At 39.2% G+C, this 14,124-nt stretch overlaps 1 protein-coding gene across 1 annotated transcript in view; it reads right to left on the bottom strand.

The window, feature by feature from the left end:
* The window catches only part of ROCK1 (Rho associated coiled-coil containing protein kinase 1), a 90,101-nt gene that overhangs the window by 2,603 nt on the left and 73,374 nt on the right, over positions 1-14,124 (bottom strand). Inside the window, exons 29-33 of the mRNA XM_083821860.1 lie at positions 11,675-11,745; positions 7,515-7,603; positions 5,981-6,059; positions 5,597-5,858; positions 4,615-4,822 (exon numbers count right to left, since the gene is read on the bottom strand). Coding sequence (XP_083677986.1) covers positions 4,615-4,822; positions 5,597-5,858; positions 5,981-6,059; positions 7,515-7,603; positions 11,675-11,745 — 709 coding nt within the window. The remainder of the gene's footprint in view (positions 1-4,614; positions 4,823-5,596; positions 5,859-5,980; positions 6,060-7,514; positions 7,604-11,674; positions 11,746-14,124) is intronic.

The raw sequence follows: 14,124 nt of genomic DNA, 5'->3' as shown, positions 1-14,124 counted from the left end.
GGACCTTTCAGAAAGGGAGCAAATGCTCATTTCAAGTACCTACCCAGGAGCAAGCGACAGAAGAGCAGGGAAGGAAGACAAAACAAGAATCCTCCCCTTACAGTGGAAACCAGCTGTCAGATTAGCTCAGCTACTGTCCAATCACCAGTTAAGTGCTCAGTATAAAAGATTTGCGATAAGTTTATTTAATAATCTAAATATCTGGTACATTAGAAGTGAATTCTCCTACTGAAAGTCCCCTGCCCCTTCCTGGACATACAGAACAGAATGCGTACTGGTACCTGGGCACAGGCTGGCCACGCTACATCGCAGCGGCCGTTGTCTAGTTCATAGCCACGACTAACATCAAGTCTGTCTTAGAGTCAGAAAACCATCCACAGAAGAACAGCTTGAAAGAAGTTCCTATCTAATCTTTTCTCTGGTACTTTTATGCTTGGTGTAACTCCGAATCCTTCCATCATTCGCTCGCATTGCCTGCAAGTGCCACGCAAGCCCCATTACGTTGCAGTTAGCCCAGCGTCAGCTGTCTCCCCTCTACACAGCGGGGACGGAGCGTGCACAAAGCGTGCACAAAGCCGCCCAAGCAGCTCCTCAAGCGTCAGTGACGTGTGTGGGCTCCCCACCTGCCTCCGGCATGCAGCACAACAGGCTGGCAGCACGCACATACCTAGCGCTCTCGCTGGTCAAGAGCTGTGCCTCTCTAAATTGTTTATGCTCAACATGCTTCTTCCTCCACACTCGGTGCCTACAATATGCAGCAGTAAAACAGTTTGCTTTAAATTAATTCCGTGTTCTATGTCAATATTAAACATCATTAAAGATTTCTAAGGTCAAATACCAATTGTGTCACCAAGTTCACTAATGGATACAGGCTAACCCTACGAAGAGTCATAGTAAATGTTAACTGTTTGATTCACATCACTGCCTGTGCTAGCAAAATCCAAGAAGATAAAAAGATGAAGGATACCATGCGAATATTAACTTCTAGGGCTACAAAGATGGTGAAGGGTCTAGAGGGGAAGACGTATGAGGAGCAGCTGAGGTCCCTTGGTTTATTCAGCCTGGAAAAGAGGAGGCTGAGGGGAGGCCTCATGGCGGCCTGCAGCTCCCTCACGAGGGGGAGGGAAGGGCAGGTGCCTATCTGTTCTCTCCGGTGACCAGCGATAGTACCTAAGGGAAGATAGTCAAACTGTGACAGGGGAGGTTCAGGCTGGATATCAAGAAAAGGTTCTTCACCGATGGTTGTTGCACACTGGAACAGGCTCCCCAGGGACACAGTCACAGCACCAAGCCTGTCGGAGTTTGGACTGTGCTCTCAGTCATATGGTCTGAATTTTGGGGTAGACCTGTGTGGTGCCAGGAGTTGGACTCAATGATCCATCTAAGTCCCTTCCAACTCGGGATATTCTATGATTCTGAATTGCCAGAAAACTTAGGAGCTTTATTTCTTCCCAAGAACCCGGGAGTTCACACTTGGTGATGAAAAAAAGGTCTGAACAGAAGCTGTACGCTTGGGCAGATGGAGAAAATGCAAGACTGCAGTATTGTGAACAGCTACACAAGTAGAAAACCTTTGTCCTTCCTCTCATTCCTGAGACAGATCTGGAGCTCTGGACTCTTCCATGAACCACAGTAACTTCTTAACCCAACAGAAAGCCACTATTTGGGGGACACAGAGATGGGAGGGTGAGAAGGGATGTAAGGGTTTCTTTCTTGTTGTGCTTCCTTCTGAGGGTTTTACTCGATTGAAAACATTCCTGGATTAATTCTCTGCTGGAAATACATACATTTACTGAGGTAGTCTGTGAAGCTCACAGAAGATAGAAAAGCACGAGTCTGCAGCTCTCCTTTTAGTGCTGGTGAGCTATTAGGATCATTGTATCTCTTGTGCCTGAGCATCTTTAAAAATAATATTTTCTCATTTAAAAAAAGTTCCTGTTCACTACTTCCACGTTTCTATGATTCTGTACCATTCTAACAAGACAAGGGCCCACAGGATTAATTAAAGAAGTTGTGTAACTGATCTCCCCAAACAGACCCGTTCTTTTAAGAGCTACTGTAAAGTTTCATATACACAATTGTTCACCCTATAAGGAATTAGCTGTAAATTCGGTCTTGCTGAAGACCACCATGAACAGCATCTCTATTAAGACAATGAAAATGAATTAATGAACTGATTTTAAGAAATCAATCACTAGTTTTGCTGTTCCTTACTTATCAACTCTCTGTATGACTGTAGTTCAGTAATAGGGCAGGTGAGAAAAGTGACAAGAATCCCAGTCTTGCAGCATCACGTTAGCTGCTGGAAGATGGTGATGGTGACCCTCTGACCTTTACACTTGGGTAACTATCAATTTAAACTATGAAACATATGCTGTGTTGGGTTTGTATCATTCTAATTTCTTCGTAATAACTCCATATTGTCCTAAAATATAAATACTATGTATTCTTTTTTTCAGACCAAGAATACTGTCTCAAAAGATACTGTGTTCAATTGCCATTTTCAGTAAGTGATGCTGCCTAATATCATTTCACCATCATATTTTAAAAACTCTTGAAACTATATTAATGAATTTTATATTAACATTTTTTTTTCCCCAGAATTGATATTGGAATGGTCAGTCAGTATCAAAATCATTCCACTTATTTCTTTTAAGTAGCAAACACAATATGCTTTTTCTTTTGGTCTTAGGTAGTCCAAGACTCACTGAAAAATCTTACTAATCAGTAACAGCATTCTTTAGCCAGTTCTAAACATTTCTATTGCCTTTATCTGCCTGTTTTTAAGCTGCCTGTTTTTAAACTTTTAAACTTTTATCTGCCTGTTTTTAAAGGCAGACCTTATAAGGTCTGCCTTCAGTAACTAGTTTCTAGAATCCTCTGATTATTTATGTATCATATGATATATAAAAATCACTTGGTATTTTTCCCAGTCACAGAACAAGAGTATTTCAACAGTTCTATTGTAAATAAAGATGTTAAATAACTATTAATGATGCATATTTTAAATCAGCAGATACAACTTAGATCCAAAATTTGTAAAAGATATGGCTAATCTTGGTGGGGAGAAGGATAACATTTTTTAATAAATCCCAGAAAGTTGAGGACTGAAGGAAAACTAAGTTTGGAAACACTGAAGCATTATAAAGCTTATGGAAGTTGGGAGAAGTGGACATTCTGTAGACAAAACAATTTAACAAGATTTCACATCTAACTGTCCACCTATTCAGTTATTTTGGGGGAAAGGAACATGCATACTATCAGAAAGCAAGTTAAAAATCAGTACAATGTCCTAGCATTAAAGAAGAAGTATATTTTAAATCTGGCCCTGGTTAATGCATAGGGTCACAAATAGCTCTACCAAACAACTGATGAGACAGGAGAAGACAGGGAATGAGTGAGCAAGGACAAGGAATGGAATCATCATTTAACCTGCCTGACACTAACAGAAATAGAATAAACAGTCTGAGAATCCAGAAGTTTCTTGGTGGCTTCTGACACAAACCCATGAATCCCTGGTTGATGAGAAGCTCAACATGAGTCAGCAACGTCCATCTGCAGCCCTGAAAGCCAACCCTATCCCAGGCTGCATCAAAAGCAGCGTGGCCAGGAGGTCGAGGGAGGTGATTCTCCCCCTCTGCTCTGCTCTCATGAGACCCCACCTGGAGCACTGCGTTCAGCTTTGGGGCCCCCAGCATAAAGACATGGACCAGTTGGAGTGAGCCCAGAGGAGGGCCACCAGGATGATCAGAGGGCTGGAGCACCTCTCCTATGAGGACAGGCTGAGAGAGCTGGGGTTGTTAAGCCTGGAGACGAGACAGCTCTGGGGAGGCCTTCTGGGAAGGCTCTTACAGCGGCCTTCCAGTACCTAAAAAGGGGGCCTCCAGGAAAGATGGGGAGGGACTCTTTGTCAGGGAGCATGGTGATAGGACATGGGGAATGGCTTTAAACTAAAAGAGGGGAGATTTAGATTAGACATTAGGAAGAAATTCTTTACTCGGAGGGAAGTGAGACACTTCAACAGGTTGCCCAGAGAAGCTGTGGATGCCCCATCCCTGGAGGTGTTCAAGGCCAGGCTGGATGGGGCTTTGGGCAGCCTGGTCTGGTGGGAGGTGTTGGCAGGGGGCTGGAACAAGGTGACCTTTAAGGTCCTTTCCAACCCAAGCTATTCTGTGATTTTATGAATCACTGAGTAAATTTCTCATATCATCCCCATTTGCAGACAACCTCTAGCTTCCACAAGCTTTGAGTCAGTCCATGAACGTGGATCATCATCATTCTTGCATTTATATGCCATTGCTGATATATTTACTGAGCCTTGCTTTTAAACAGGAAAAAATGCAAACAGCTCCCCCACATGCATTGGCAAGCCTGGCATTGCCATCTCTACTGTAGTTTTCAAAATCTGAACTGGTAAATGTAAGAAAAGCAGGAGAGTTTTGTCTATTCCTCCTTTCAGGATTTGAGAAGAGATTTAGACCATCAGTTCAGCAGTCTTAACGATGGAGTTATTCCACAATTTCAAGTTAATTAAGACTTATAAAGAGTTTTTTGCTGTTCTTTTGTTGTTGTTGTTGTTAAAGAGATCCATAGCTTTTGTAGTTTATTTCTCACCTAGTTTTTCCAGAAGTATTTTTAACAACTTTTCGGAATGACTGATTTGCTGAGGATCTTGTAGACATAGTTCTAGGAGACGCTCGAACGAAAGTAGATGGTGGGTTCTTAGGGATCTTCTTTACTAAATGAGTCACCCACTTCTTCTGTTCATCTTGACAGGATGCCAGTAACAACATGTCTCTTGCTGAAGTTACATCGTAACTCACTGTACATAAAAGGCAGAAGATGATTCAGTGAAAATTAGGATTTGTTATCAGAACAACAAATTATGACATACCAGTTGCACCACTGGAAAGAAGAACAGCATCTATATACGTGCTTGTAGCTGAACGTTTTATGTAGTTTTAGAAGACAATAAACAGCGGGAGAAATTATAAATACTGTTTCTTTCAATAGTTCTCTCTCTTCATTAAGATTCTTGATTCTAGCATTCATACTCAAGAAATGAGACAATTTACACTCATTTCAGTCTTATGCTGGAAAGCTGCACGGGTACTTTATGACTGACTTCCAGAGTACATACTCCAAATGCTCCATTTCACAGGAGCACAGAGAAGAAACCTTCACTCCAATCCATGAAGTGGCAGAAGAACCACTCTTCAAAGGTCTCAGCATGGACTGGTGACGTGGCTACTGTATTGTCCCTAACGTGGGCTATGCACAAGGACAGAAAGAATGGTCTGGGAACCAAGCAGCTGACCAGTACCTGGGCAAAAACCCCTAGGGACCCTTATGCTCTCCAGGTCCTCGGCAGAGCAACATCAGTTACACCACAAAAGGCCTCCTTACACAGGCTTTACACAGCTGCCTATTCATAACCAGTATTAACAGCATTACTGTAACAGTACCTTTCATATCTGAAACATAACACTAAAGAGTACAACACTTAATCTAAAGTGCTTTTATTTTCATCCCTTAGGTTAGGAGGTCTGGCTAAAAATGCAGAGAATATGGAATGCTACAAAAAACATGAGTGTACCTTTGCATGGTGCAATTAATTCCTCTTTTCTATCCAAGTGGTCCCTATGGCACTTCACATGGCATCTTCGACATTCCAGAGCAGCAGGGGGTTTGAAGACGTGCCAAAGGGGTTTGGCACAGGCCTCACAGTTGGCTGGGAAGTGGTATATCGTTGGAATAAATTCATGGCCTTTGTGATTTAAAAAATTCGTCTTCTCTGCCGGCTGTACTGGTTCTACCTCCAAATCCTTCCTGCATTCCCCCTCATTAGCATACAGAATCTAAAAAAAAGGAATACTAGCATGTTACTGTTGAAGCATCACATATTTTTGTATGTTTTTCCAAAGACAACACTGAACTTTTTGAAGGGAGTTAGAACAGAGATAATTCACGTCTTTTTTACCTGGAATATTTTAGGAATTTCTTCAGTTTCTGCTCTATATACATCTCCTTGAGTTACAGGTCGGACATGGAACAGCTTACTAGATTAAAAGAAACATGAATCAGAAAAGGTTAAAAGGTTACAACCAAATTGCTTTGAAGTTCTTATAAATCCTGTTTATGCAAGCAAAATTATATACTTCGAGGCTGTAGTATGGTTTCAGGAATTCACTAAAATCATATAGATCTTGTCTATCCAGGTAAGACCAAAAGCTTGTAAAGAGGATGATCTTAAAATGTGTTAAAGATCCACCTTGGCAAATTTACCTGTGAAAGAGGCTTTCAAATTCTTCCTTAGAACAGTGGGAAGTCTAAACGATTATTGCTAGAAAAGCATATTTATAGCCCTAGATGGAAGTAACCGTATCAAGCACAGCAATACTTCCTTTTTTTCACTAAATCATGTGATTAACCGAGAATCAATCAATGTAAGAAGATCACAAAAGGCAATTTGGGGCACTAGGTGTTGAAAATGTTGTTAAAATTGGAACAAACACCATCCTACACTGGTTAAAGGCCGTAAATCCATCCAGCCCAAGGCTCTCTTTTCAACAGTAGCCATAACAGATGTTTATGAAAAGAGAATAAGAAAAAGCTCAAAGAGAAAATAATGCTTTTCCTATTTATAACCAATTGGCAGCTTAAGTGCTTCCTGAGTTTGTGATTACTTCCAGACCACTACATTTGTTATGTTAGTCACTGGCAGACCTATTCATAAATTTTAAAGCCTTTTTCCACTTACTACTCTATAACGTCCCATAATGTTGGTCAGCTGTTCAAACATCACAATCATGTAACAGCAATGGGCTTCAGTGATATTTGACACATTTTTCCTTATGTATTACCAATGCAGAGGGAACACAACTTATTTACTTTCTTCACTTAAAATAAATAGAAACCATCTGGAAAATTTAAAAATGCTTTGGACTCACTTAATACTGAGCCCTCCTCAGATTGCAAGAAAAAGGTGTGAGGCAAAGGGATGAGATCTAAAAACAGAGTCTATACCTTATTTTTGTGTGCCCCACAGCTATCATGACCTGCTTTAGAAAGCAACAGTTGAAGCAACTGGACAAACTAGGTATTACAGTGTCAGGGAGACTGATCCACTTCTTCCCACCCAGCTGTATAACTTAGCCAGCACAGATAAAAGGTAACACTGAATCAGAAGGAGATGTAATACATAGGTTCCTCTGTTTCTGACCCTCCTCATAATAAGGCTCATCTCTTCTATAAAAGCAAAGCGGTGACTAGAGACGTGCTATACTGCAATTCATTTTCTCTCTACCTTTTAGACATAGTAATACAAAGAAAACATAGGATCTTCCACAGAAGGTAACAGCACTGTGAAATACAGACAGACATTGTCCAACTAGTACGGAAAATCCGAAGTTATTTATGGAATGTTGATTCCAAGTGCCTAGGTTTGTTATCAGTGATCTCAGACGCTGCTCTTTTGCCTATCTTTATGCAAAGTCAACGATAACTTTACTTACTCTATGTCTAGTACCATGGATGGATTAGACTGGTCCTTGTCCTTTTCATCGTTATAGAACAGTATCTTTTTACTGCTCACCACGACATACTGGGGAAAGAAAGAATAAAAACAAGTTCAAACTACATTTTAAAAAACAACATTTAAAAGCACATAAAAGCCTGAGTAAAGTAAGGTTTTTAAACTAATATCAGCAAATACTTAAATCATCATCCAGACAGCTATACTACTGACAGCTATGCAATGCTACAGCCACAGTGATTGCATACTGTCACTGGAGAACTCTGAAACGCTCACGACAACTCTGTAAGTCTATGTATACACAAAACTCAAACTTCAGTTGCTACTGGGATGTTGCTATGAAAGTTACTCCATCCCTGATCAGCTCTTGGAGTACAGAGTCTATCACTTACTGATAAGCTGTAAACACCTCCCACTCACTGGTACTTTGCACCAAACAAGGGGTGGCCTTACCTACAGTTTCTCTTTAATGAACCAATATAATAAAGAGCAAAAGCAAACCAGCAGTAAGAGCAAACAAGTCACACTCTGGTATATATTTCAGATGCAGGAATAAACTGAGACAGCAAAGTGAACGTTTGCAGACGAAGAAAAAAGAAACGGACATTCTTTTGCTGCATGCCACTTTAAAGGTCAAACCACAAAGTACTTTCCAGAATTGTAAAGATGCTAAGAAACAGAAATATTAAGTAATGTGCTGATTAGTTTATTTTTTTCCTTAGTATTTTAAAGCTCTTGTTAAGAACCTACATATTAATAAAACTATCCCATGCTACTGAAAAAATGGAGTACTTGAGAATGCATAGGATTCTGAGGAATATGGAAGAGCTATTGGGAAGGCACTGAGTTTTAGAGCAGGGGTGGGCTTTAGGCTCCAATTCCGAGAAAATACCCAAATGTTGAGTATGCCTGCAGCATCTGCCTTCCTGTCCCCAAAAGCGCAAAGATATAGTCCTCAACCTAAAGCATGCAGACACCTTTCCAGTGCCGCTCATAATCACACAATTATAAATGTTTCACAGAATGCTTTGGGTTGGAAGGGATCTTGAAGACCACCTAGTCCAAACCCTGCTGCCATGAGCAGGGACACCTCCCACCAGACCAGGCTGCCCAAAGCCCCATCCAGCCTGGCCTTGAGCACCTCCAGGGATGGGGCATCCACAGCTTCTCTGGGCAGCCTGTGCCAGTGCCTCACCACCCTCAGAGTGAAGAATTTCCTCCTAATGCCTAATCAAAATCTCCCCTCTTTTAACTTTAAGCCATTACTCGTTGTGCTATCACTACACCCCCTGACAGTGTGTCCCCTCTCCAGCTTTCTGTTGGCCCCCTTTAGGTACTGGAAGGAAAAACATGTTCATATGATGTGAAAAACAAAGCAAGCTGTTCAGACAAAATAAGAGCTTTATAACCCACAAGCAAGTTAAGATTAAACATCTTTAACCTAAGCACTTCCCAGTGAATTCAGACCTTTAGCATTTGCTGCTTGTTGCTCTTCAGTAGGACCTACCAGTCCAATGCCTTTGCTACAACTGTCCATAAGTATAAGCTCATTGACAGCTGTGGCAGTTCCCTCCCTGCAGTTTCAAATGTTTTAGAAACAAGGTTTTAAATGTATGACGTTTAAAAGAGAATTAAAAAGACTGTTCTGTCTAAGTTCGGCTCCATGTTCAGGTATAACATGACACACATGCACGGGAAAGGAAAGAAAAGAGAACACAAGAACAGCTCATCTTGAATTCCAGTTACTGGAAGGTAAGCGAATGGGTTTCTGACTATTTAGTAAATGGCGTTTACTCCTCCTACAAGAGCAGGTTGAGCCTCCTCATTACAGAGGACCAAGTCTGACCTCACAATCCGAATATACAAGTTATCTTAACAAGTTTACAGAAAAGTGCTTTTAAAACGTGTTGCTCAAGCTGCATGCTACAGCTGTACACATAAACTACTGAAATGCATCTAAACCCACAAAAGCTGTTGTGTTTTGTTTTTTTGTCCCCCCTGACAAAAAGGGCTTTCACCTCCTTAGTCACGATTCTTTAATACAAAGTCCGATCAACTTGAATAAGTACCAAGTAGTAGTGGTGTGAGTCTGATTTTCTCCACTGAAGAAAAAGAGTCTGTGCTTGTGTTCCTTTGATCTCTTTCAACAGAGAGCTAATACCTTCTTTACCTTTGAAGTACACACCTCTACCTTTCACAGATAAGAGTAAGGCCTTAAAATGACTACTACTAACAAATGCAAATTCTGACTGCAATTGAACTCAGTTATCACTCTGCATACAAGTGTTGGTGAAAGAACAACTCAACCTCACAAAAGAAATTTAACTATAAGGCATGCAACAGCTTCAACATCCTGTTATGACCATGCAAAAAATATTTTTATCATCTCAACTTGGGATGAAGTTCCAAATAAAAAATATGGCTAACCCATTTTAATGATAGCTTGACCTCTAAACTCAAGTCTTTCTTCTCAAATGAATCTTTTCCACACTCAAAACTTTCTAACTTAAGCTAAATGACTGAGGGCATGGGACAAAAATCAGAGCCACTGACATCTGAGCTAGAAATGTGGCAATTCAATTTATAACAACTCAGACATCAATCCAATCATTCTGCTAATACGGTTAGCAGTTACAGCTTCTGCTAATACAGTTACAGCTTTCTCATTAAATTAACCTGGACATGGCTATATTTGAGGTTCCATGCCTCCCACTAACCCCAAAACTGAAAGCTAATTAGAGCAGGAGCACACAAAGAGGTTAAGTACAAGCCAACTTGTTTCAGACGCAGCATAGTTCAGCCAACAGAACACACACCCAAGTTAACATGGTCCCTCACTACTGGGTCTCAGTGGTTTGAATCTCAGCTAGCTTAAGGATCTTGTCAGCATGATTCATTTTATGACAGAGGCATCTATTTGTAGCTCAAATTCCTTCCAATTGCAGGGATTATTATTTAAAATAGCAAAGTATGAATGAGTATGAATGGAGTAACTGCCTGCAGTATCTTGAAGGATCTAAGCATGCCTGAAGAAGCTCAGATAGCCTTTTAGTGGAGAAGCTGCATTTATCAGAAGTTTACTAAGTTAATCATCACAGGGTGAATGAATATTCTCCATTTCTAGAAGACAAGTAGATAAAGCTGCCAGATGTATTCTGACAGAAAAAGGATGCAGTATTTTAGATAATCCAGAGCAGAATAAAGCTACATGATTTGTGGCAAAGGCACTGCCAAAAGTCTGACAGCAAGCTGGATAAATCAATTCTGAAACAACAGAAGTCAAACAGCCTTAGCTACCAAACAATTTTTGATACATGTTGCACATCCATTACTTCAGTCCTGGAATAAATTTGCAAATTTATTCTTCTTGAGGCACCTGAAGAACATTCAAATACTATTGTCATTTGACTCAAATACAGCACCCAGAACATCCTAGAACTTGCCCTGTAAATTTCATCCAGTTCTGCTAATACAGAGACAGTGAAGGACAAAGCAACTAGAAACCAACTGAAAAGCGCTTAAAGTATATGTAACAAACCTAAGGTTCCAAACTGCAGTAATCAAGCAGTTTCAATATGGTACTTGATTGCACTGACTCTCATCTAAGGGTCTGGGGGGAATACTCTAAGCGGTTGTTAGTTGAAATAATGTAGAGTTTAACACTCACTCTCCACAAGATATCATTGATATTGTCATGATTGTCTGACAGACACACCACCTTCTACGGAGGAAAAGCAATACTACTTTCTTTAGAGTGGGCATTCCATCACAGAGGTCTGAGAATAAACCAGTCTTTTCAAGAGACTAACCACTTCAAAAAAAGGGAGAAGGAAATGTCACTGAAAATTATCCATGACAATTTATAACGAGAATGAAGACCAAGGTAAAGTAGAATCCAAACAGGATCCATGATTCTAAGATGCTCATTGTAAAGCATTTCCTCAACCTCCTATTACAAATTTGTACAACATTATCACACTGAACTTGAATTTTCTTGATTTTTTTTTCTTAATAATGTCTAGGCACTAAACTACTTCAATAATTTTGTTTAAGAAAGATGAGTTGTAAAGCAAATTCCATCATTACTGTATGCCTAAAAAACTTTTCAAAGGAGTTAGGGAAGAAAAAATCCATTTGTACCTGTTTCTTCCAGCCATGCCTCTTTATATTTCCTTTGTTTGGTATTGAAAGCCAACCTTCAAGTCTTGATTCTAGTTCAAAAGAAAAAAATAAATAAAATTATATATTTAATGATAATAAATAGAAACAACACAAAGCAAACTACTACTCGAAAGGAAAATGTACTACATGCGGCAATAGGCCATTACCTATTTAGCAAAGCAGAATAAAAAGCACTGCTGAATAAAGTGAAGACACAAGCATTTATTTCATGCTCCATCACAAGCTAACACTATTATATAGTTACTGCAGAATAAAGTGAAAAATGTTTTCCTTAATGCCAACATCTGAACATAAATAGTTTGCAAAGGGTCAGGCACAGGTAGACTTTGCTTTGAAAATGTGTTACAGCTTAAATAGAGGACAATTAAGAGATTTTCAATATAAATCTCATTTACACTCATAGGGGCTACATGAAAATATTCAGCAGGAAGATGCAGCAAATAAACCAGAACCACGTTTTCCAAGGGAAACAAAAAAGAAGAGCGCACAAGAGCAAGCAAAGCTACATAGGTGTTCCATTACTCACAGAAGATAAGCATAGGAGATAAATAAATAAGGAATGCAGGAAGAATCAACTAGATATAAAGAATAAGAGACAAGCATTTTATTCAAATTTTCAGTGGACAGTTTTCCAAAGATTCATGTAATAACTTGTTTTGCTATCACAAAACTACTCATTTAACAATTATACAAAGAAAGGTCACAAGAAAAATAAGTCTGCCTAATGTGAATCATGGTCTTAAAACTTCCTCCAGCTGATATTGTAAGTTTATTTTTACTTTTTGATAGGTATTTTAAAAAATATGTAGCCAGGTAATAGAACTGAGAAGCTATCTTGACTATCTTGATTCCACTAATCTAAACTGACATAGAAGTCTCAGAGTTTTGTAAATGAAAGAATGAAGTAATGAAAATTTCACTCCAGAATTATAAATTAGCCTCACTTTAAAAAAAAAAACTTAAAATATTCTAATGATTATAAAAGTGTGATTCTGTAAAATAAAGCATCAGTACAGAAACACAGCTGATAATTATAAAGAATGCATACATTAGTTAACTTGAAGAGCAGCACTAAAAGCTTAAAAACATCAGGTTAAAATTTGCTGAAACATTCTCCACAAATATTTGTGTAAAAAGGAGCTACCGGTTCCCTTTATAATTCCGTGATAATTCCGTAAGGTTCATCCCAGTAAGCTCTGAAAAATACACCCAAATATGCAAAAGATATTGTCCATACACTTCGTTTTGTAAAATTACAAGAAGAATGACAGCCCAACCTTTTACAAGGTATTAAAATTAGGCTTGGAAAAAAATAAAACTTTACAACAGTAGCCATACAGCATACAACATTTAAAAGTGGAATATACTTTAAAAAAAAATTTTTTTAAATTAAAAAATATCTCCACATACAGAAAATCCTCAAAATACCGGGGGGTGGGGTGGGGTGGGGGGGTGGGGCACTGAACTATCAAAATTCCAATTGGGAGAACAGCATGTTAACACAACTCTTTCCAACATGAAACCTGCCTGGAAAAATAGAGAAATATACTTCCCCGCCTCTCAAATCTGTGTAAGAATTGCAGGGTGCTGGGAGGCTGCCTCTCCTCCTCCCAGCTCTTGATATTCAGGGGCTTTGGAAAAGGAAATCTATTTCCTTCGTGTTTGCAGGCATCGCAGCTAATTCTTACCTTATTTTGAATATTTGTTCCTTAATGATTAATTTTACATCAAGAGAAGATTCTTTCATTTTTAGACATAATAGAAATATTCCAAAGCTCTAGTCCTCTGTTGCAAAACAAAGTGATTACCCACTACTAAACAATATACTACAAACTCCTGTGATTCAAAAGGAACGCTACACATCTGGGAAAAGAGAGGCAAATGAAAATTCGAAGAGGGATCGAATAATGACACATTTTTAAGATGCCTAAGGTAGTATAATGCTTATACAGACAGCATGAGGAGGATTATTTTTCTAAGTTCACTTTATTTCAGTATGTTTTGAAAGAAATTTTAAAGGAAGTGGAAGGTGGACGATCTGTTAAAAGTGAATTGGTTGACATTCTTTTCTGTTCACTACAAGTCTATTTTAATGATCAAATACTATTTGAATGAGGAATAATTTCTGAGCTGTGAATAATGTCTTGCAGTTGAAAATATTTTCTGAATGTACTCCTTTTCAGCAAAGCCAACATTTGTCTGGAACTAAATGTACTCTTGAAAGGGCAGATGAGCCCTTTCGTTCCAGCCATGCCACAAAGGTTTGTCTTGAGTACTATTTACAGTGCATTTTTATTTCCCTTGACAGAGTTAGCAAACACAACTGCAAATGCTCATCTGGATGTTTCACAAATATCTGATCCAGAAGAACAATATTTATGAGAGTTCCGATTAAGCAGTTAAGAAAA

The sequence above is a fragment of the Anser anser genome (assembly GCF_964211835.1).
Source record: "Anser anser genome assembly, chromosome: 2".
Taxonomy (NCBI): Eukaryota; Metazoa; Chordata; class Aves; order Anseriformes; family Anatidae; genus Anser; species Anser anser.
This window is presented reverse-complemented; position numbering and strand designations above follow the sequence as displayed.